Source organism: Lepisosteus oculatus, chromosome 8 (assembly GCF_040954835.1).
Source record: "Lepisosteus oculatus isolate fLepOcu1 chromosome 8, fLepOcu1.hap2, whole genome shotgun sequence".
Lineage (NCBI taxonomy): Eukaryota > Metazoa > Chordata > Actinopteri > Semionotiformes > Lepisosteidae > Lepisosteus > Lepisosteus oculatus.
In genome coordinates this window covers 7,186,475-7,205,750 of record NC_090703.1, presented here as the reverse complement: position 1 = coordinate 7,205,750, position 19,276 = coordinate 7,186,475, and the positions used below count along the sequence as shown (strand labels likewise).

Here is a 19,276-nt window from a genome sequence, read left to right as displayed (position 1 = left end):
GGAGGCTGTGCACAGGTAGTCCTGGTCGGGCAGTACCGATCCACAACACGGCGGGGGTTTCTGCGCAGGCGCGAGGTCTGGGTGAAGGGTTGTTTTCCGAGTGTGAGGAGGAGAGTTGGTGAGTGAGGGGGTCGTTTTCTGCGTCACTTTGAGCAAGGCTGTCTCCAGTGAATTTACGATTTATCTAACCATTTTCCGGGGTATTTGCGTTGCACTTTATGCACCCCGTTAGCGTGTCTCCCTCGCTGTGGTTCCGTCTACTCGATCAGCTTGATGGTGCTTTTCTAGTCATTGCATTTGTTGAATTTCCTGTGTGCTGACACTTTAAAGTCGCAGATAAGGGCGTTTAATCGGCAGAGAAGTTTAGATTTTTGACACGATAAGACACAGATCCCCAAGCTTCTCTCCACAGTGTGTTTCATGGAGAGCAAGCTGGGGTATGCGAAGAGACAAATTCCTAATGTAAGAAATTGTAATGGGTTAATAAAGTTATGTTAATGTGAATAATCCTCGTAGTGTGGCCCATTTTATCAATAACGTTGGTTATGTGCCTTGGCTTCGCAAATTCTGCCAGAAAAGTGCTGTGTTAACTGCCGTTTAAACGAAAAGCGTATTAACGATCTTTTGAAAGATAAACGTTTATCGGTGTGATTTGTGCAAATTGATAAAACATGCAAATTAACTAATAATGTCATTCCATCATACTTACAATACACAAAAATGTCAGCATGTTCGGGCAAAAAAGTTTCACATGAACATCATCTGGTGTGTGTGTTTTATTAATTAAAAAAAAAATGAAGCCGGCCTGGCCTTTTTGCTTACTTGTGTACTGTAGAGACCGAGCTGGGATTACATGGACTGGAGTGTGTCGTCCGTGCTGTGCTACGCTGCAGCGCTGTGCTTGCTGGTTCAACTGGTTCGGTTCCTGTTCGCGGATGCAGATCTCACCTTACTGTGGGCAGCTGCCTTTGGGAGCAAGCCAAGTAAGTAGTGCTGTGTTTCTGCGAAAATAACCGCGGCAGCCAGCGCAGTCCTGCTAAGCATGTGGTCTTCGAGGTGTGCGACATGCACCTTGGATTTCAAATCATACACCTGATGCGAAGGGAACGTACATGGGTTAATTCCACGATGAAAAGGAAAAGAAATGGAATTAAATCCAAATGGGAATGTACAGTGCTTTCACAAAGTTGACGGTTCCGTGCTTCATTCAAAATCTGTAAAATTGTTCTACTGTATAACGTCAACGAATTTATTTTTTTTACCGGGAGTTGACAACTAGTCTGAGAAAATTGGGACTGCAGTTCCCCTTTAAGTCTTGAACAGAGAAACCCTGATACAGGTGTGTTGTATTTCCCAGTGTGGAATTAAGCCCTGCTTTCTCCTTTGCAGCCTGCAGGCTGACACTGCTCTACACTCAAACCTATATTTATGTGTCAAAATGGGGACAGTGCTGTGGATGTTAGTGTACCAGGAACTTACTATCCAAATGTATCCATGCTTGACTTTGATGTGCTCTTCCTTCTGTGCTTCTGTGCTCAACAGAGGACAAGCTGTGTGGCAGAGTGGTGTGGATCACAGGAGCGTCCAGTGGCATTGGGGAAGAGCTGGCCTACCAGCTGGCGAGCCTGGGGGCTTTCCTGATCCTGTCTGCCCGGCGAGAGGGCGAGCTGGAAAGGGTGAAGCGCAGCTGTTTGGGTGGGTGGGTTCCCAGTGAAAGCCCTCAGTGAGAACCGCAGAGGGGACTACTGCTAGTACTTTCCCTCCTGTCCACGGTGCTTCGGGGCTGGCGGAGGAATCGGCCTTTTTAAGGCTTTGGTTTGAAATTACGATTATCTGAGCAGGATGCGGCATTGCCCAGTGCATGGGCAAACTGGGTTTCCAAACATGAATGTAGTAAATAACAGGACACACAGGTTGCTTGATCTTTGCTAGAATGCTGGCACTTTTCCCGAGCTAGCACAGATCTGTATAGTTATGCAGTAATTAAAAAAGGCTTTAGTTAGTGTCGGAGTTGACTCTAGGGTCTGAATGTGCTGTGCAGCACGCACAGAGGGAGTCTGCTGTGAGCATTACCAGAGCAGCATCTCCAACATGCTGCACACAGCCGGAGAAGTGTAATACTCCTCTCCCAGGAGCAGGGGATGATAAGACACCATGCTTTTAGACTTGGAGTGTGAATGTTACCTTTCCTGCAATGAATTCAGGACACAATTCTCCTTTTTATTTGCAGAGCGGAGCAGGCTGCAAGAAAAGGACATTCTTGTTCTTCCGCTCGACTTGATGGAGCGAGGCTCTCATGAAGCAATAGCAAAAACCGCCATCCGCCACTTTGACCATGTAAGCCTCTTGCCCTTAATAAGCGGTTCCTGTTTTTTCTCTGAGGGTGAAGTTCCTGTTTATTTGCAGTTGCTCCTGAGTGTTTAACCGTGCATGTGTGTGTGGAGAATGCAGCCGCCTGGTTGCTCCGCCAAGCTTGGTAAGCCAACAAAGCACAAAGCAGATGCATTACAAATGTCCTTAAAAAAAAATACCGTGTCATGAAGGGAGAAAGGCGATCTGAAAGAGTGGAATGCCAGGGGAGTTTTTAAATATAAATATTTTAAATATTATCTGAATTATTTGTTGAAGGAGTCATTCAGACAGGACACCCTGTGAATGCAGCAATATGGTGAGGTTGCATCTGCAGAAAGCCTGTGTGTGTGTGTGTGTGTGTGTGTGTGTGCGTGCACGAGCGCGCGTGTGTGTGCCGTGAGGCAGCACGTTGGGGGACGCGAGGGGAGCGGTGCTCACGGGGTCAGGAGTTCAGCTCCCCTCACCCTGATTCGAGTCGACATCCCAGCCCCTCCCTGCGCCTGACAGTGCTGCGCCGCCGGGCAGACGTGATGGTCAGGGACTCCTGCTCGCGCCATTACAGGGAATTACAGCATCACCGCGCCTCACACACTACAGCAGAGCCGGGCCTGGAGTGGGACACAGGCATTGATCGCATCTCTTTGACATCCATGGGCGCCGAGGCATAAATACAGGACTGTGCACCTCTTGCACTTTGGTGAGGAGGGATGTTTGACGGCTCACAGCAATTGTCTTGATTTTACCTGAGAAATGATCACCTAAGGTGCGAGCTGCCAAGGTGAAGGCGATGCAGGTGTGAGTTATAATTAATAATTAATAATTGCTTACACTTATATAGCGCTTCTTCTGAACACTCCACTCAAAGCGCTTTACAGGTAATGGGGACTCCCCTCCACCACCACCAGTGTGCAGCCCCACCTGGATGATGCGACGGCAGCCATAGTGCGCCAGAACGCTCACCACACATCAGCTATCAGTGGGGAGGAGAGCAGAGTAGCCAATTCATAGATGGGGATTATTAGGAGGCCATGATTGATAAAGGCCAATGGGAAATTTGGCCAGGACGCCGGGGTTACACCCCTACTCTTCTCGAGAAACGCCCTGGGATTTTTAATGACCACAGAGAGTCAGGACCTCGGTTTTACGTCTCATCCGAAGGACCACGCCTGTTTACAGTATAGTGTCCCCATCACTACACTGGGGCATCAGGACCCACATGAGCCACAGGGTGAGCGCCCCCTGCTGGCCCCACTAACACCTCTTCCAGCAGCAACCTTAGTTTTTCCCAGGAGGTCTCCCATCCAGGTACTGACCAGGCTCACACCTGCTGAGCTTCAGTGGGCTGCCAGTTGTGAGTTGCAGGGTGATATGGCTGCTGGTGCCTCAGCAGGGGGAGGAGAGTCTAGGATGCTGACGCCTGTCATACGCCGTCTTTCTGCAGATCGACATCCTGGTCAATAATGGTGGACGCAGCCAGCGGTCACTGTGCCTGGACACCGGGATGGAAGTGTACGAGGCACTGATGGATCTGAACTTCCTGGGCACGATATCGCTCACGAAGTGTGTGCTGCCCCACATGGTGCAGCGCGGGGTGGGCATGGTGGTGACCGTCAGCAGCGTGATGGGCTTCGCCGGCGCGCCCCTGGCAACCGGCTACTCTGCCAGTAAACATGCCCTGCAGGTGAGGATTGACCACCCCGTGTGTCCGGGGAGCGCTGGCTCGGGGCTTGTTTCCTGTTTTCCAGCTCCACTTCCTGTTGGAAACGAATCCCCAGCTCCAGTTTGTACAGTTTTGTCCGTTTCCAGCAGCTTTTGTGATACAGGCTTGACTGTGATGGGTATTCCCTAGAGGGCAAAGGGGAATCGCACAGGACATGGAAATTGATTTTGTAAGGGATTGGCATTGCACTTGGAAAAAGATGATGAGGAAGAAGCGTGGTATTCAATTGCTTTAATTTTGTGCCAGGTAAATGAATGGAACTGGTCAGTTTTTTAAAGTAGTAGTTTACACTTCTGAACCCCGATTATAAGACAACGTTTTGATGAGCTTTTTCGAAGTAGCCTAACAAATCCCGAAACTCTTCAGTCGGTGCCCCAGCCCCCACAACCTGACGCCGTGATGTTGCTGATGCAGTTCATGCCTGCAGTTAGGGGAAGCGGTGTCTTCCACGCCTGTAGCTGACGCTTTGCTCACCCACTTCAGGGTTTTTTCAACTGCCTCCGCACGGAGCTGACGGATCATCCCGGGATTACCATCAGCACCGTGTGTCCAGGGCCCGTTGTGTCACAGATCGTCGGCAACGCCTTCACAGAGGACCTGGGCAAGGTAAAGCGCCTCCTGCTGGCCAGAACCTCCCCTGGTGTTCATGCCAGTTACTGCATTCCCTCTTGTGGTTTGCCTTCTGGCCCCACACCCCATTACTTCATTAAGTGAACTGGTGGTAGATCTCGGGTTAGTTACAAACATTTCACTCTTCGTCATCCCTGTCACAGCCAGTGTACCCCAGTGATGAACTTTGTTGAGCTTCGACGTGCGCGTCTCTGCTTCAGTTTTTTCAGTGCGGAATACGGCTTGCTGCCAAGCGTGTGCGATAGTGACCGTTTCCTCCTGCCAAGTAGAAACGCTCATCGGATACAGTGACATCTAACTTGGCAGCCTCCCCTCTCTCTCTCTAGCCCAATTCAAACGTGGGTGACCAGGAGTACAAGATGTCCACGTCTCGCTGTGTTGCCCTCATGCTGGTGGGCATGGCCAATCACCTGAAGGAGATGTGGATCTCCCAGCAGCCTTTTCTGCTCTTCTGCTACCTGTGGCAGTACGCGCCCACCTGGGCCTGGGCACTGACAGACTGGCTTGGCAGGAAGAGGGTGCAGAACTTCAGAGCTGGGCTGGTCAGTGGAAAACACACAGTCGGAGTATCATACCGAGACTTGAAATTTAAGCCATTCTTTTCTTGGTTGTTTTTTTCAATGTTTTTAATTGAATATTTTGCAAGGTCCTGAAAGTCTGTCAAGGTTTCAACATTTTTACCATGTAGCATTTTAATGATTTGTTAAAATGTTATCTCACTGATGCATAGGACTACTTACCTATGGCACTGGTAGAGGCTTTACTTCACTTAAAATGAATAGAGGTAGAGCAATATGAGAAAGAGTTCACAAAGGCTTTTTTTTCCCTATCATTCTATCCAGTTTCCGAAGCATTAGGAAGCTGGCAGGATTATGGGGAGGAAGAGGAAAAAGACAGACTTGAATACACTAGGCCAATTGTTAGGCACGCTTGGTTTCCATCACTGGAGTCAACCAGCCCGAGGTACAGGTTGATAAATACCGTAGCGTCCCCACCAGGGCCTGAATTCATAAAGCCTTCGCCTGGGTGTAAGAGCACGCAGGATGTAGGCGCTGTCACCAGCTTCCCCCGGCCCGACAGAATAGGAGATCTGGAAATGACAAGGACGTGGATGACAGTGTCTGTCCTCCAGCGATAGTTGTCTAAGGCTGCCTCTGTACTACAGAGTGCAAGAACAGCCTGCTGGAGATCTGAGGGTTAACATGATACACTCTTACACTGTTGTGAATGGAAATTCTCACTTGGCTGTTGCCTAAGCAAGGAAATCATTGTTTCTGCATTAAACAAGAGTCCTGTCAGGGCTAACATTCCAGTTCAACTGTCTGTTCCCTTACTGTGCATTGACCTTGCTGTCTCATGGCAGCCCAGACCTATGACTCTTTGTCCATTATATCCAAAACCTGTTTTGGAAATTCTCAGAATTGCAGTTCCGTTATCATGAAGTACTGTACTTTAAGCAACTAGGTTCTGTAATTTCTAAGACATACTGAACTATAAATTAGACTGTCCAGTAATTTTGTTTGTTTCCTCTGCAGGATGCGGATTCATCTTATTTTACAAAGCCCAAGACGAAGACTTCCTGAAGCATTTTATTCATTTTGCTTGATTTTTGTCATTAAAATATCTTTCGCTGTCAGAGTTGGAAGTTTTTTTTTTGCTACAAGATGAAGTTGAAATGTTAAATTAACTTGCATGGCTCACTTTATATTTTACTATTTAATGGAATGGGAGATTCAGCACTTCTTGAGTTTTAATGGACTTTTCTTTTTGTATCTTTCCTCCTGTGTACATTCAGATCTGTGCAAATGTAAGTGAGGGATCAAATGGCAATGTGTAATGCAGCTTTTAATTTAAAATGATGGCATCTCTCATCCATCATATTGGTGGTTTTAAGAGAAAACCTTAATGTTTTAAGAGTCTCCGACTGTGGTACAATAGCCAGCCATGAGATTAATCTTTGAGCAAGCAATCAGTGCTTTTCAGAAGAATGTTTTTACATCTTTGCCAAAACAAGACTTTGATGCAGCAACTCTTTCTAAAGTTATTTTCAGCAGTAAATAATTAATGGTGAGGTTAAGTGTTGAATTTAAAAGTATATATATTCAATCTAAGCTGTGGATTTGGAGCACAAGCACATCTGTCTCAAAGGGCTGCATGCACTTTGCATGTCTTTGGGGTATGTTAAAGAAAGCAATTATCCTTATATTCAGTGCTCTGTTGCTTCAGTTGTCCACTGCTGCCATCATAGAACACCAGTCCAAAGCTGTGGGAGCTACAGTACCACAGAAGGACTGACATCGTAGTCTGCAGGGACACTGCTCCTCCCTTCAATCCACAAACTCAGGAGGGAATGGCAGTAGGTAAAATCAGTGTGACCACAGACATTTGAATAGATCAAATACAGAAAGAATACATCATCTTCCATCAAAAAATTAAGAATTTTGATCCACGAGCAGCTCTGCTTTAAAATGGACTTGCATTCCTTAGCCTGTTTGGTGTTTTTAAGAGTAAAGAAAGTTGCAACATTTCTTTAAAAAGTGTGTAATACATGTCCAAATACATACTGTACAGCAATCACAATTTGTAATAAATATCTTAAGAGAAACTAGACAATTCCTATTATATTTACAGAAATTTGACAGTCTACAGTTCTCAGAAAAAAAAGGTCAGTGAAGAAAAATAAAGATTATAAAATTGCCAACAAAAATAAAAGTAATAAAACCAAGGCACATCATTGAGATACTGTACAAGTTGTGAATAATCAAACTTAGTTTCCCTTTATGTGAGAACATGTTTTCAGAGTAATTTTGTCTGCAGTCTTCTGTGCGCATTTATAATAAAAGTATTACACTAATCACACAGAAATATATAAAAATAATCAAACTAAGAACATTAAAAATAGAGACATCTCAAACTTGGAAGCACTCGTAAAGTTGCATTAAAACGAGGGAGAAAAAAACTGAATGTTACTTTATTTCATGGCTGCCTGATGAAGGATAATCATGTCTCTCTTGGAAAGAAACCTTACCTCCTAAAAGGGAATGTGCACCACTTTCATAAATAGTTCATTCCTGCACTGGCTTCTCTCAGAAATACAGCTTACCCACACAAAAACACTCCGTTGCTGCAATTAATCAATCAATCAGTTCAATCTGTCAGTAAAAGTGACTGTTTTGTGTGCACAAGCAGACATGCACTTCTTAAATTAAAAAAAATATAAAAATGGAAGTTTAAAAACAGTCTCCTTCACAAACTCCTGGCTGAGAACTCTTGGTGAGGATTCAAGAAGCAAGAGAAATTAAAGAAAAGCGTAAGGCAACACATTACTTGGAAGGATAAATTGAACATACAGTGTCATATAGCAGATGATATGCAGCAGCCAGTTAACTTTGCAAAGAGAAGCAGTGTGGAGCAGTGGTGAGGGTTCTTTAGTCATTACCAAATCTCATTAGAGACACTACTGTTGTACCCTTGAGCAAGGTGCTTCATGCAAAGTGTTCCAGTAAAAGAGCCAACTGTATAAGTGGGTGCACATATAAGTTGTTTTGGACAAAAGTGTCAGCCAAATAAAAAATAGTAATACGAATTTCAAGAAATACCTTTTGATCAACAAATGGTGTCTATCTAATCCAACATAAAACGAAAAATTATTATACATAAAAATGCAGCTGAAGTTTCCAAACAGGCTTGCCTGTTAACAGTGCTAAAAAACACAGTCAAGATTTTATTAGTATTTAAAGTTAGAAAACTTTTGGTAGACCAGGAGCAACTGTTTATGCAGCTTTAAGGACTGTATGAGTGTCTTGTATAAAGTGAATAGTAATGTAGTCATCAGTCTGTTTTAACCCCAAATTACTTTCCTCTTCCTCTCGAGTGAGTGTTAGCAATTAGCAAGGCTGGAGACTGAACCTTAACACCAGGCATGTGTGTCCATCAGGGCTTCGGGGTCACAGCTGCCCCAGGTCTTCAGATCCCTCACACAAAAATAGTATTTCTCTGCTGCACACGGAGGCATCTCAGAGGAAAGTCTAATCCTCTGACATCAGTAACAGATACCTATTGAGACTCTGTAAATACAACCGATTAGTAGTGTTCCCTTCGGCTTCCACTTGTCGCTCAGTCTATATTGCAGGGTATGCGGGTGTATGCACCTGTGAGGGGGAGAAGGCCAGGTCAGAAGCAGGGCACGTGGAGAGGGGGAGAGCTGTAGATGGGGTAGCCCAGGGGCGGGTCTGCAGCCTGCACTGTGAGGTTGCGCAGCAGCACGGGGTGTGCCTGGATGCTGTAGCGCTCCTCATCGTCATTGGTGGCGTACAGGAGCTCCCAGGACAGGTTGGCCCACTGCCCCCTCACCCCCTCAGCATTCAGACGGCCGATCTGCACCAGCAGCTCCTGCAGCGTCAGGACCCGGCCAGTGTAGGTGCCCTGAGGACAGACGGGAAGAATTCAAGAAAACAGTTGGTCATTGTTTGCATGTATTTTCTCAACATGACACTATAAAATATAAATCTCTCTAGATACAAAGAATTAATTCCTACAGTTCTAGTACGTTCACTCAGAATGGCTTTTCATTTTTCCACAATCAGGAATTGCTACCGAAAACAAAGCATCGATAGCAAATGAATGTTAAAGTGGCTTACAACTTTTTAATTAAAGTCTTATTTCTTACCATTTTAATTGATAAGATATGGGTTACAATGTGTTGAAATTGAGCACTATATGGCATTTCCTCTAAAGCGGTCTGTGCCTCTTTTTAGGAAACTCTGCTTATTCACTCACACGCCCTCACAACATTTTCCTTTTCCGTTTCCCCGCGTAACTTATATATGAGATTTAAAAAGTTAAATGTGTGAATACAGCATGACACCAACACCAGAGAGGTAACTTCTTTTCAATTTCAGGTCACCCAAAAAGCTAAAGACACAAAACACGCTGTGGGGCGCTCGCCAGAGAATCCTGGGATGAGTTTATGGGCTACGGTGTGATCTGAACTACAGTGTGAATCACAGCAGTGGTTACCATGGTGAGGTCGTGACCCAGTGAGAAGAGGAAAGGCTTCTCCTGCAGCACAGCATCCTGCCAGCCTCTCTCGGACACCAGCCCGATGTACCAGTCCCGCTCGTACTCCTCCAGCAAGCTCAGCAGCTCCCCGGCACCCTCCGGGGGCCCCAGGCTGGCCTGGTCAAACAGCAGTTTGAAGCTGTACCTACACCAACAAAACAAGGTCAAAGCATGACAACCGAGAGGCGCGAAATTGTAACAATCCTCTTGAATGCACAAAGTTTTTCTTTTTGCTGGAGTAAGAAAAATAAACTTAAAAGTCTACTGTAGTATAAAAAGGATCATCAAAACTAACGCAGGAAAAGTCTCAGAATGTTTTAGAAGGTTGTCCTTTGAAAAAATAAACTGGGGAGTGATCTCCTATTTTGTAGAACCTGTGTCATCTTTACCTGAATGCCTTCAGAACAAGCTGGAAGAGCTCCTTGTTTGTAGTGAGCCAGTCCAGTCCAGGTGTCCAAGGCACATCCCCGCAGTACACTCTATAGGCATAGCTTGGGCTGATGATGGTGGACTCTGCCCCTACTGTCACGCCATAGCAGCTCATCACCACATGGGCGTACAGGTCCTGGAGCACCTCGTCTCTCCGCAGGGCGTCCACCACCTCCTCGGCCCGCTGCCCCTCTGCTGCCAGCTCCAGCCGACTCAGGACGAACTGGTACCAGTCAGCCGGGAACATTTTCTTCAACTGCTGCATCCGGTGGAGCGGGAGGGGTCCAGCCCTCCACTCTTCTGGCAACGACAGCTGCTCAGAGTGAGGAGAGCTGAAGATGACTCTTGAGAGAGTCCCCAAATGGCTCAACCCCATAGCCTTCCTCCCTCGATCCACAGCAGGAAGGCCCAGTACCTGGGGCACACGAGCCCCGTGGTCCGGCCCCAGGCTGGCCGAATTCCCAAACAGGCTCTGCATCTCCACTGACCCTGGAAGAGAAGGAGCTACCTCCATCTGCTGAGCTGCACTGTTCACAGCTATTGTTTTTCTGGAAGGCTGTGGGCCAAAAAGATCATCCTCGTCTGACCAATCACCAAAGGTGTCCGAGTTTAAACTGGAACTGTCCCTCCTGAGTTTGGAGGAAGAGCTTTTTATTGTTGCAACATTGACCTCTGCAAAAGGCTCTGCACCAACTGGAGCGAGCTTTATACTTGTACTCTCATCCGCTCCTTTTCTTCCAAAGGACTTGCATTTCCTTGAGCAGTGCTGCAAGAGCACCCAGACCAGCACTTTGAGAAAGTCGTCCTTCAGCTGCCTGAGGTTCCCATGAGAGTCAATGATGCCGGTCAGAACATTGCGCGCATCAGAGTACAGGTGCACAGGTAGTGTGGCGCAGGGCGTGAGGATGTTGCTAAAGTGCATGTTCACCAGGGATCTTCCTGGCCCCTCCAGTGGTTCGAAAGCGTTTTCAAAAACCTCGTCAACCCTGCGTGCTTCAGCAGTATGACATGATGTCTCCTGGAGCTCCAGTCCCTGAAACACAGCAGCACATAGCACAATTAACACACCAAGAATCACTAACCTCAGTAAAGTATGGATACTGCCTGTCATTTAGCAAAAGATTACCTATTTTTGCTAAAATTAACTGAATTAGATTTCTTACAGACACAAAGCTCAAATCATTAACCCTTATTTCACCCACAGAATATAAATTTTGAAATAAGCAGAGTAAAAGGAAGTTTAAAGGAATTTTCTATCACTGGCAATGCAGATGGATCCCCACAACCACTGCTGTTTGCTGATTCATGGACTATGCTGAGACCTTGAGGTCAGATCAGGCAACACGTATACATTGAAATTCAAGTAGATTGCCCAACATGCCCTCTTCAAAGAAAGCGCGACACAATGGTGTTTCCCTGACTGCAAATTAGTACCTTAATATTAAGGGAGCAGTAGCTAAAGCCTCTCTCTAGAACCATGATCCACAAAACCCGATCCTGGAAGCGGCCCAGGAAGTGTGATCCAGGAGAAGGAGAACCTGGAAGATGGAGAGAACAGCCATAAGAACGAGGAATCTGCTCATCATAGGCTAACTACCAGAGAAAAAAAGATTGTAAAGCACAGAAAAATAGTACAGAGCAGTATACTGAACTTGTATAGAAGCTCAGAAATCCTTGTTTGAGTTCACCTCTTATTACCATTCCCCAAGGACAATGTCAGATCCCATAGCAATATCTCACTGATGCTGTAATGTCAGATGATACAAAGTGACATCTTATATATTCTTTTGGTATTTGCTGCTCATTGATGCAAAGCAGAATGTCACAGAAGGGGCAAAGACAACTTTTTTTTAATCATAAGATCCGTTTGTCTTAAATCATACTTGAGAAAAAAATCAATAAAGGAATCACATAATTTAACAAAAAAGACACTGCTGTCCTCACCATAATGCATCAGTATTTTGACAGCAAACCTCATCTTGGAAATTAGAGTAGTAAGCAGCTAAACTCTGCTAAAGTACAGTACTAATTACTAATCTCCTTCCCTTTATCCATTTTAAACGGATGAACACTTTACATTCTTGGCACAAAGTCAACCAAACGTCCATTGTAACTGCTATTTATGAACCAAAAAAAGATGACTACACCCGCTGCACCGACCCAGGGATCCCACAGCGAAGGCCGTGCGGAAAGCAGATGCCAGGCTCCATACCATCTGCTGGTAGTAGACCGAGTCGGGGCAGGAGCACGCAGCAGAGCCCACGGGACTGGGCCAGCTACGCAGAGGCCGAGGGAAGCCCACGAAGAAGACAGGCAGGGTGAACAGGGGCAGGAGTGGGGCGGAGAGCACCGCAGACAGACCCAGCACGGCCAGCAGCACTGGGCACAACACGCCATTGAGCGCCAGGAGCGTGGCCGCAGACTGGCGCCTTTGTTTCTTCTCTGTCCATGAGGTCACCAGCACCGTCAGGGCGAATCGCAACTTGGACACAAACTGCCCCAGTCTGTCCAGCACCAGACCCACCTGGCACCACACACACATACAAATGACAGGGAATAAACAGCTAAATGCAGGTAAAGCAAAAAAAAAAACACTTAAAAATTCAGATTTATTTTCAAAATTAACACCCCAATTCTAACATTTCCCATGTGATTGAAAGAATTAGAATTGAGTGGAAGAAAATAAATATGAAAACAGAAACTAACTTCAACAGAAAAACACTTTTGCAAAGGACGCACAGTAACTAAACTTCTCATATTTACAGGAGTGGAAAGACCAATCATGCAGAAAGAGAAAGAGGACTGTAAGATTATGAGGAACATCTCAATTTAAGCATTATAATTGGAAACCACAACATCTGAACAACCTCCCTCAATAAATCCACTCTGTGCCAAGGCCATCTGCTTATCACAAGTAAAACAGAGGGGTGGTTTGTTAATGAGAAAGGTTATTTCTGTCTTACCAACAGTAGCTGGATCCCAGTGCCAAGGCTATCCCACCAAACTAATTTATTGTCCTTGTCTGCCAGCCGCACAATGGTTATCACTACCATCTGCAGCAGGGAGTCCTCAGTGCTTTGCCACACCTGGGAAGAAACAGCCCCGAAGGCACAAGTGAAATTTAAGTACAGGTGTTTTGGGGAGTCAATCAGATAGCACTTCTTTATACAAAGCATTGTTGGTATCAAACAAACTTCCCAAGCACAATATTGATTTTTCAAGAATACCTCAGTTGAACGAGGTTCTGGGATCATTTAACAATTGTCATCAAATGAGCAAGAAAGATTACAAAGCAGGACAAATGACTTCCACTTTCTTAAGCTTTTATATTCCTTATAGATTTCTGGGAGATCTGCAGAATTTTAGTACCGTACAACTGATATTCTACCTAGTCGAACTCAAAACATCTTTCTGCAAGGATTTCTCCTCAGACCTGTCATGATGGGTCCCCACCACACTGCACCTAGAGCTACATATGGTGAACAACAACCAAGTCTAATTCTAGCCCCCAAAAGCAAGGAAGCCAAAAGCTAGAGAACTAAGCATATTTCACAAAGCACATCCTATTCCTCTGCCACAACCCTTTTCTAGTGCATACAGGCATTGGCAAATGACAACAACTCACTGCTCTGAAGGCCCTGGTGAATCCAACACAGAGGGATGCTGTGTGCAACCTCTGAAGGGAGCCATCCATTGAAAGAAAAGCAATCATGACAAACGGAGAAACTACAAAGGTGCACAAGAGATAAATATTCACTTATTAACATTTTAAACAGAAAGGAATTTCTACTACTAATGAGAGCATTTTAATGTCAGTTTAAAACAAGTGTGCAATATGAAGGTCCTTACCCAGATTAAGCAACACCCTTCTGACAGCTCCTGCCTTCCTTAGCCCACTGAGCTCCTGCTTAAAGACCCTGACATTCCCCATCTGCTTCGGATACAGGGGGTTGTGGAAGACCCCCCAGAGGAGGTAGGCCCCTTGGACCTCTCGCAGGGCCCAGGTGAGGAACAATAGGGCAAACAGTATATAGCTGATGGTGGCCTGGGGTCCTGTTCCAGAGTGCTGGGCTGGGGTGATAAAGTGATGCAGAAGCCCAGCCTCTGTCACAGCAGCCAGAAGGAGGCAGCTGTGCAGAAGAACCTCCCTCCAGCCCAGCCGCCAGCCCAGTGTGTGGGGAGGGTCTGATCTCTTGTCCTGGGGGCGCACCGCTCCTTTGCAAGGTCGCAGCAGGTCGCGCGCCTGGCTGAGGTCCGAACTGAGCAGGAATCCCATTGCAGTAGTGAAAAGAACAACCCCCAGGGCACTGGGAATGAAGAATGTGCCCACAGCCACAGAGACTGACGCCACAAACATCACCAGCAACCTGCAGCACAGAATCACACAGTCAGGGGCTTGTCCATCAGCTCAGAGACGGGAAAATGCAGAAATAGAGGATCCACATACTGCAAAAAAAAAAATGGAGCTTTTCTTTTTAACTACATCTTTAATGATGCATTGTTTTTTGCAGGTAATGAAGGAGAGAAAATAATATTTTGTATAAATGATACGAAAGCTATTAACTTTCTTTTATGACCATCCACTTTCAACACACCATTAAAATATCTTGAGTTCAGTGTCTTAAAATCATATTTAAAACGAAATACAATAAAGACATTGCATACAAAAATATTTAGGAATAGCCGAGTGTGAAAAGTCACAGGATGACGTTTGAGTCCTGGAAATGTGCAAATACAAAAACCTCTTTCTTCAGTTATACGGGAATATTTTCTTTCATAACACACTAGATCCCCATGCCACTTGGCAGACTAGTCACATCATACATTCACATGCAGTCAGCTACGGAACAGAAGGTTCCAGCAGACTTTTCTGTGTCAGAACCCCATTCACCAAGCCTCACTCACAGAAACAGTGTCAGGAAACAGACCCCCGTGACTGAAGCACTGCTATCACCTGAGGTTGGTTGACATGGGGGAGCCACCCAATCCGAACACCAGTGTCTGTTCCATGCCCCATAGGAAGAGGGCATCCACAGGAGACAGCATGCCTAGTGCCCACAGTAATGGCAGGAAGAGGAAGAGTACATGTAGCACCTGGTTCACCTGCTGCAACTCAGGAACTGCCCCCAGAAACCTGCCAGCACACACAGTGGGGTGAATGAGAGGAAGTAAACTGAGACAAACACAGTGGCAAGTTCAGTAAGTCATGAGAATCTGAATTTTTATCAGTACAAATTGCAGTCCAGAACAGGATAAAGCAAACAGCACATAAACAAGCAAATGAAGTACTTATTACTTGAGGTTTCATTATACAGCGCTTAGTTGCGGTTTAAAACGCAGCAAATCAAAGCAGCGACCTGGTAAAGACTCTCCAAAACACAAGGGTGGTGTAAATTAAAGTTCACACAGTTTATGGTATTATAAATTTTCATTTGCAAAGACACTGAAGGAGATCTAATATAAGAAATGTAACTGGACAAAACAATAATGGATACCATTTTCTTCCATTCGTACCTTTGAGCAAGATCCACTGCAATGAAGGCAAACATGTAGAGCGGTCGAGTAAGGGGAGTGATCTCGTAAGTGTCTTGCGCCTGGAAGGTGGCTGTCTCGGTGGCCGTGTTGATGACCAGGGAATACTCTCCGATGCACAGGGTGACCCAGCTCAGCACGAAGATCAGCACGGCCGCCCACGTGCTGTTGTAGAGAGACGTCAGCCTGTTGAGCAGGACATACCAAGTGCCCAGCCCGCACAGCACGCCGGCCAGGACCGCGTGGAACACGGTGTTGAGGACCGACTTCTTCCCTGGGATGATGAACTTGATGGTCTCGGCGCTGGCGCAGCTGGGGAACTCGTACTCCTCCTCATCGGCCAGGATGTTGGGGCTCTGCAGCCACTCCACTGTCCCCGTCCTCCGCACGGCCCACAGGGTCAGGATGTGGGCAACCAGGGTGGCCCCCAGCATGAGCCCCCCCGCCAGCGCAGCCGCATAGTAATCCTCCAGCAGCTGCAACTGGTACAGCAGCGTGCCCACCCCCCCGAACACCCAGGGTGCGAGGAACAGGATGATCTGGTTGACGTAGATGTAAGGCGGGGCGCAGTACCCCAGCTTGAACCGGGGCCCCCCCAGCACCGTCTGGGGGAACCGCTTCCAGAAGAACTCCTGCTTGTACTCATTGAGCAGGGGGACATCCGGGCCCATGTCTGAAAGCCAGCCGGCAGGACCATCCGATCACCCCAGCTGCCCGGCCGCAGAGAGTGGCGCCATCATCTGGCGGGTCACGGGCGCCTCAGCGTGAGGCAGACATCCGAACACAGCAAGAACTACTGTAAACAACCTGCAATGAAAAAAGTCAACTTTCTGAACAAGAATTATTTGCAGTGTAACCCAAGAACAGCATGTCACTTCGGTATTGACGTTGTACTCTTACTTTCATTGAGTTGTGGAACTATTTACCGATTTTAGTGAATCACATTCAGACATTTAGGAAGAAAATCACTTTCCCCAAAAACCTTTTTCTAAAAAGAAAAGGTCTCAATATTACACTTCAGTTCTTTTGAACTGAAGCAACGCACATTCCTGGCTTCTCTAAAGGACAGAGTAAATGTTACCGTGAGCTACTGGAAAACACACAAACTAAGCCAATAGAAACCACGGCGATAGCTTACATACCATGTGTGTATTTATACAAGATACACTACATTACAAAATGAGACTGTTAAAAGGAGCCGTCTTCTCAAAAAAAGAGCGGGTGTAAGAGAGGTTTCGGAAAAGGCACTTTTTCGGCAGTCTGAAGTTAATTAATAGTAACTATATCTAAAAATTACTGTTGACACGCCTAAACCAGGACTCCGCGGCTCTCCACGGTCCGACCGTTAACGACCTCAGCGAGCAGGCGAACCGTCGGAACAAGACCTTCGAAAACCTCCGCAAAACCCCCCCAAAAATATATATATATACATGTTTTCTTTCAAATCAATTCACGAATAACGCCCCGTTCAACGGCCAGCGTCGACCACCGTGAGCTCAAGCTCAGGGATAACCCCCCCTCTAACAAGAAGAAAACACACGAAGTTAAGGCGGGTTGTGAATTTAAAGTTAGGCTGCGATATGGACTCGGAATTCAAACTGCGTTCGATCCCACACCAAAGCATATCGGATCCGACAACAATAAGTCATTATTATGATTATTATTATTAATAATAATAATAATAATAATAATAATAATAATAATAATATTACTGCCAATAATATCGCCTTCTTGTGCTCACAGCTTTGACCGCCGAAAGGAAATCTCCGTCTTGAGTGAGGAGGAGAAGTTATTTTTGCAGCAGCAGCAGCAGACTCCGGTTTCCATGGGCGAACGATGCAAACAAGCCCAACCGCACAGACTCCTGGCAGGTGTGCAAATTCTGCTCGATGCACACAAGCGCAGAGCTTTCCCTAGTTGCTCAGGACCTGCTTGCACCTACGCGTTTTGAGATATTCTGTCCCCACCACCCCTGTCCCGCGCGTTACCCTAACGGCACCCGACAATATTCAGTTATAACTTTTTTTTAAAATATATTTTTTTCCCCCCAAATGAGAGCTGGCTTGGTTAAAGGCGAGGATCTCTCTCCTCGCACCACTTTAAAAAGCAAAACAAACAAACAAAAAAAAGACAGTCGTAGAAGCGCGGCCATAGAAATAAGTCAGGAGCCAAAACGCATTTCTGCACAACGTATATGCCTAGCTAATGAAAACCAAATGTGCCGTGGATGGTGCCCTACCATGAAGGCTGCAACCCCATTCTTCCCCGAGAATTGGCGAACACGGAGGATGCCTGTTTCTGCTTGCAGCCTTAAACCAGCTACTTACAAGCTCGCCAGCCCCGATTCTTGTTCGCCTTGTCCGGTAGGGAATTCTGTGATTGAGCATCAAGTAAGAAAAGGCAGAGTACAGTGTCCAGTTTGCGACCGCTGGCCCATCGCGCTTGCCTGCTGTGTACTTGAGGGCAGGCAGTTCCTCCACACTCCCTGGGCTCGCTGCCCTCACTCGGGCACGTACGGCATTACGCACATACGTGACCTTTCACCCGAGACGCCGTGCTCACCCACTGTGACCACGAGTGCACCGATCATGTGACTCGGGATTCCTTGTGAGAAGTGTTTTGGGATACCGACATTCTTCGGCGGGCTGTACTTTTGCTGTTCTTTCTCACCATTTGACTTCATGTGGAGTAATGAGAGCGGAGGAATTACATTTTGCATTGCTTCTGTTTAACGCATATTGCTGACTAGCATCAGACTCATTTATCAGAGCAATCTGATTGAAAACCTTAAGTGTACTCCAGGGTAGACCCAGCCCAGATCACCGACCACTTCTAAAGATACAATTCTCTGATAAGGAAATGACAAACTGAAAGGCTTCTAATGATTTTTTTTTTATAAATAGAACTTACTGAGAAGTTACAGCAGCTATTTGCAATTTTACATTATATGTACTACAATATTAAACGCTGAGATAAAAGCAGACCCTGAGAGCATGCTAATGTGCAATTGAGCTGTTGTGTTCGTTGTGCGTCATGAAAGGTTTGGGCGTTATGTAATCTTGTCCATTGATCTAGGAGTGACCCAACAGAGAATCAGACAGTTTAAGAAACATGGGGTATTGTCCCAGAGTTACACAGGACCTGGCCTGCACTCTTAGCAGTGTCCTTCACTGACATTCAAAGTCCTGAAGACAGGGAGAGTCTCCCTGCTGTTTGGATGGGCTGTGTGGACACTGCTGATGCTACACAGGGCCTGTCTCCTGTGATTAATGACTTCCTATAGGTCACCGTTTACATGTTAGTGCATTGCCTGTCTCCCTTTGCTAAATGGTACTTAGAAACCCCGTCCAGCTGGCATCAATCACTTTGCTTGTAATCTCTCAGAAGAAGATACCATTTTATTTCAAACTCTTGAATTCCCAATGTTTTTGCGTGACATTGCAGATTACACATTAGCACCGAAACACATTTCTGACCCTGGGCTCTGCTTTAAAGCAGCCATCTAATATCATGTGGGCTTTTATTTGCAGCCTGTGGTTGATGGATAAAAAG

At 46.1% G+C, this 19,276-nt stretch overlaps 2 protein-coding genes across 10 annotated transcripts; one reads left to right on the top strand and one right to left on the bottom strand.

Moving 5' to 3' along the window:
- Positions 1-12: 12 nt before the first annotated feature.
- On the top strand, positions 13-6,338 carry dhrs7 (dehydrogenase/reductase (SDR family) member 7). 5 transcript variants are annotated; one of them, XR_011190207.1, is made up of 9 exons: positions 296-462; positions 836-983; positions 1,543-1,695; positions 2,231-2,337; positions 3,794-4,033; positions 4,556-4,678; positions 5,029-5,244; positions 5,545-5,665; positions 6,238-6,338. XR_011190207.1 is itself a non-coding variant. In XM_006632322.3 (8 exons), exons 2-8 carry the CDS (start codon positions 854-856, stop codon positions 6,283-6,285), a joined length of 1,017 nt encoding a protein of 338 aa, XP_006632385.2. In that variant the 5' UTR covers positions 13-118; positions 836-853; the 3' UTR covers positions 6,286-6,338. The 5 variants fall into 5 exon arrangements, 4 of the variants coding, with proteins under 4 accessions (XP_006632385.2, XP_015205659.2, XP_015205660.2 ...); XM_006632322.3 differs by lacking the exons at positions 296-462; positions 5,545-5,665 and adding an exon at positions 13-118; XM_015350173.2 differs by lacking the exons at positions 296-462; positions 5,545-5,665 and adding an exon at positions 117-200.
- A 783-nt stretch (positions 6,339-7,121) lies between these two features.
- Positions 7,122-18,638, bottom strand: pcnx4 (pecanex 4). 5 transcript variants are annotated; one of them, XM_015350166.2, is made up of 11 exons: positions 17,964-18,638; positions 15,707-16,531; positions 15,147-15,326; positions 14,042-14,559; positions 13,818-13,918; positions 13,156-13,278; positions 12,353-12,716; positions 11,627-11,730; positions 10,153-11,225; positions 9,722-9,908; positions 7,122-9,127 (listed from the first exon to the last, which is right to left on the bottom strand). In XM_015350166.2, exons 2-11 carry the CDS (start codon positions 16,393-16,395, stop codon positions 8,876-8,878), a joined length of 3,591 nt encoding a protein of 1,196 aa, XP_015205652.2. In that variant the 5' UTR covers positions 16,396-16,531; positions 17,964-18,638; the 3' UTR covers positions 7,122-8,875. The 5 variants fall into 5 exon arrangements, with proteins under 5 accessions (XP_015205652.2, XP_006632384.2, XP_015205653.2 ...); XM_006632321.3 differs by having other exon boundaries at positions 18,052-18,638; XM_015350167.2 differs by lacking the exon at positions 17,964-18,638 and adding an exon at positions 17,437-17,937.
- Between the last annotated feature and the right edge of the window lie 638 nt (positions 18,639-19,276).

What these genes read in the sequence shown, in the direction of transcription:
- pcnx4 (XM_015350166.2), bottom strand. Translation starts at nt 16,395, where the DNA reads ATGGGCCCGGATGTCCCCCTGCTCAATGAGTACAAGCAGGAGTTCTTC. An exon ending in CCCATGTCAACCAACCTCAG is followed by an intron (nt 14,560 to 15,146) that starts GTGATAGCAGTG and finishes TCTGTGCTGCAG; the next exon opens with GTTGCTGGTGATGTTTGTGG. An exon ending in TGGGTCACGACCTCACCATG is followed by an intron (nt 9,128 to 9,721) that starts GTAACCACTGCT and finishes GTCTGTCCTCAG; the next exon opens with GGCACCTACACTGGCCGGGT.
- dhrs7 (XM_069193141.1), top strand. Translation starts at nt 421, where the DNA reads ATGGAGAGCAAGCTGGGGTATGCGAAGAGACAAATTCCTAAT. An exon ending in TGCCTTTGGGAGCAAGCCAA is followed by an intron (nt 984 to 1,542) that starts GTAAGTAGTGCT and finishes TGTGCTCAACAG; the next exon opens with AGGACAAGCTGTGTGGCAGA. An exon ending in GGTGAAGCGCAGCTGTTTGG is followed by an intron (nt 1,696 to 2,230) that starts GTGGGTGGGTTC and finishes TTTTATTTGCAG; the next exon opens with AGCGGAGCAGGCTGCAAGAA.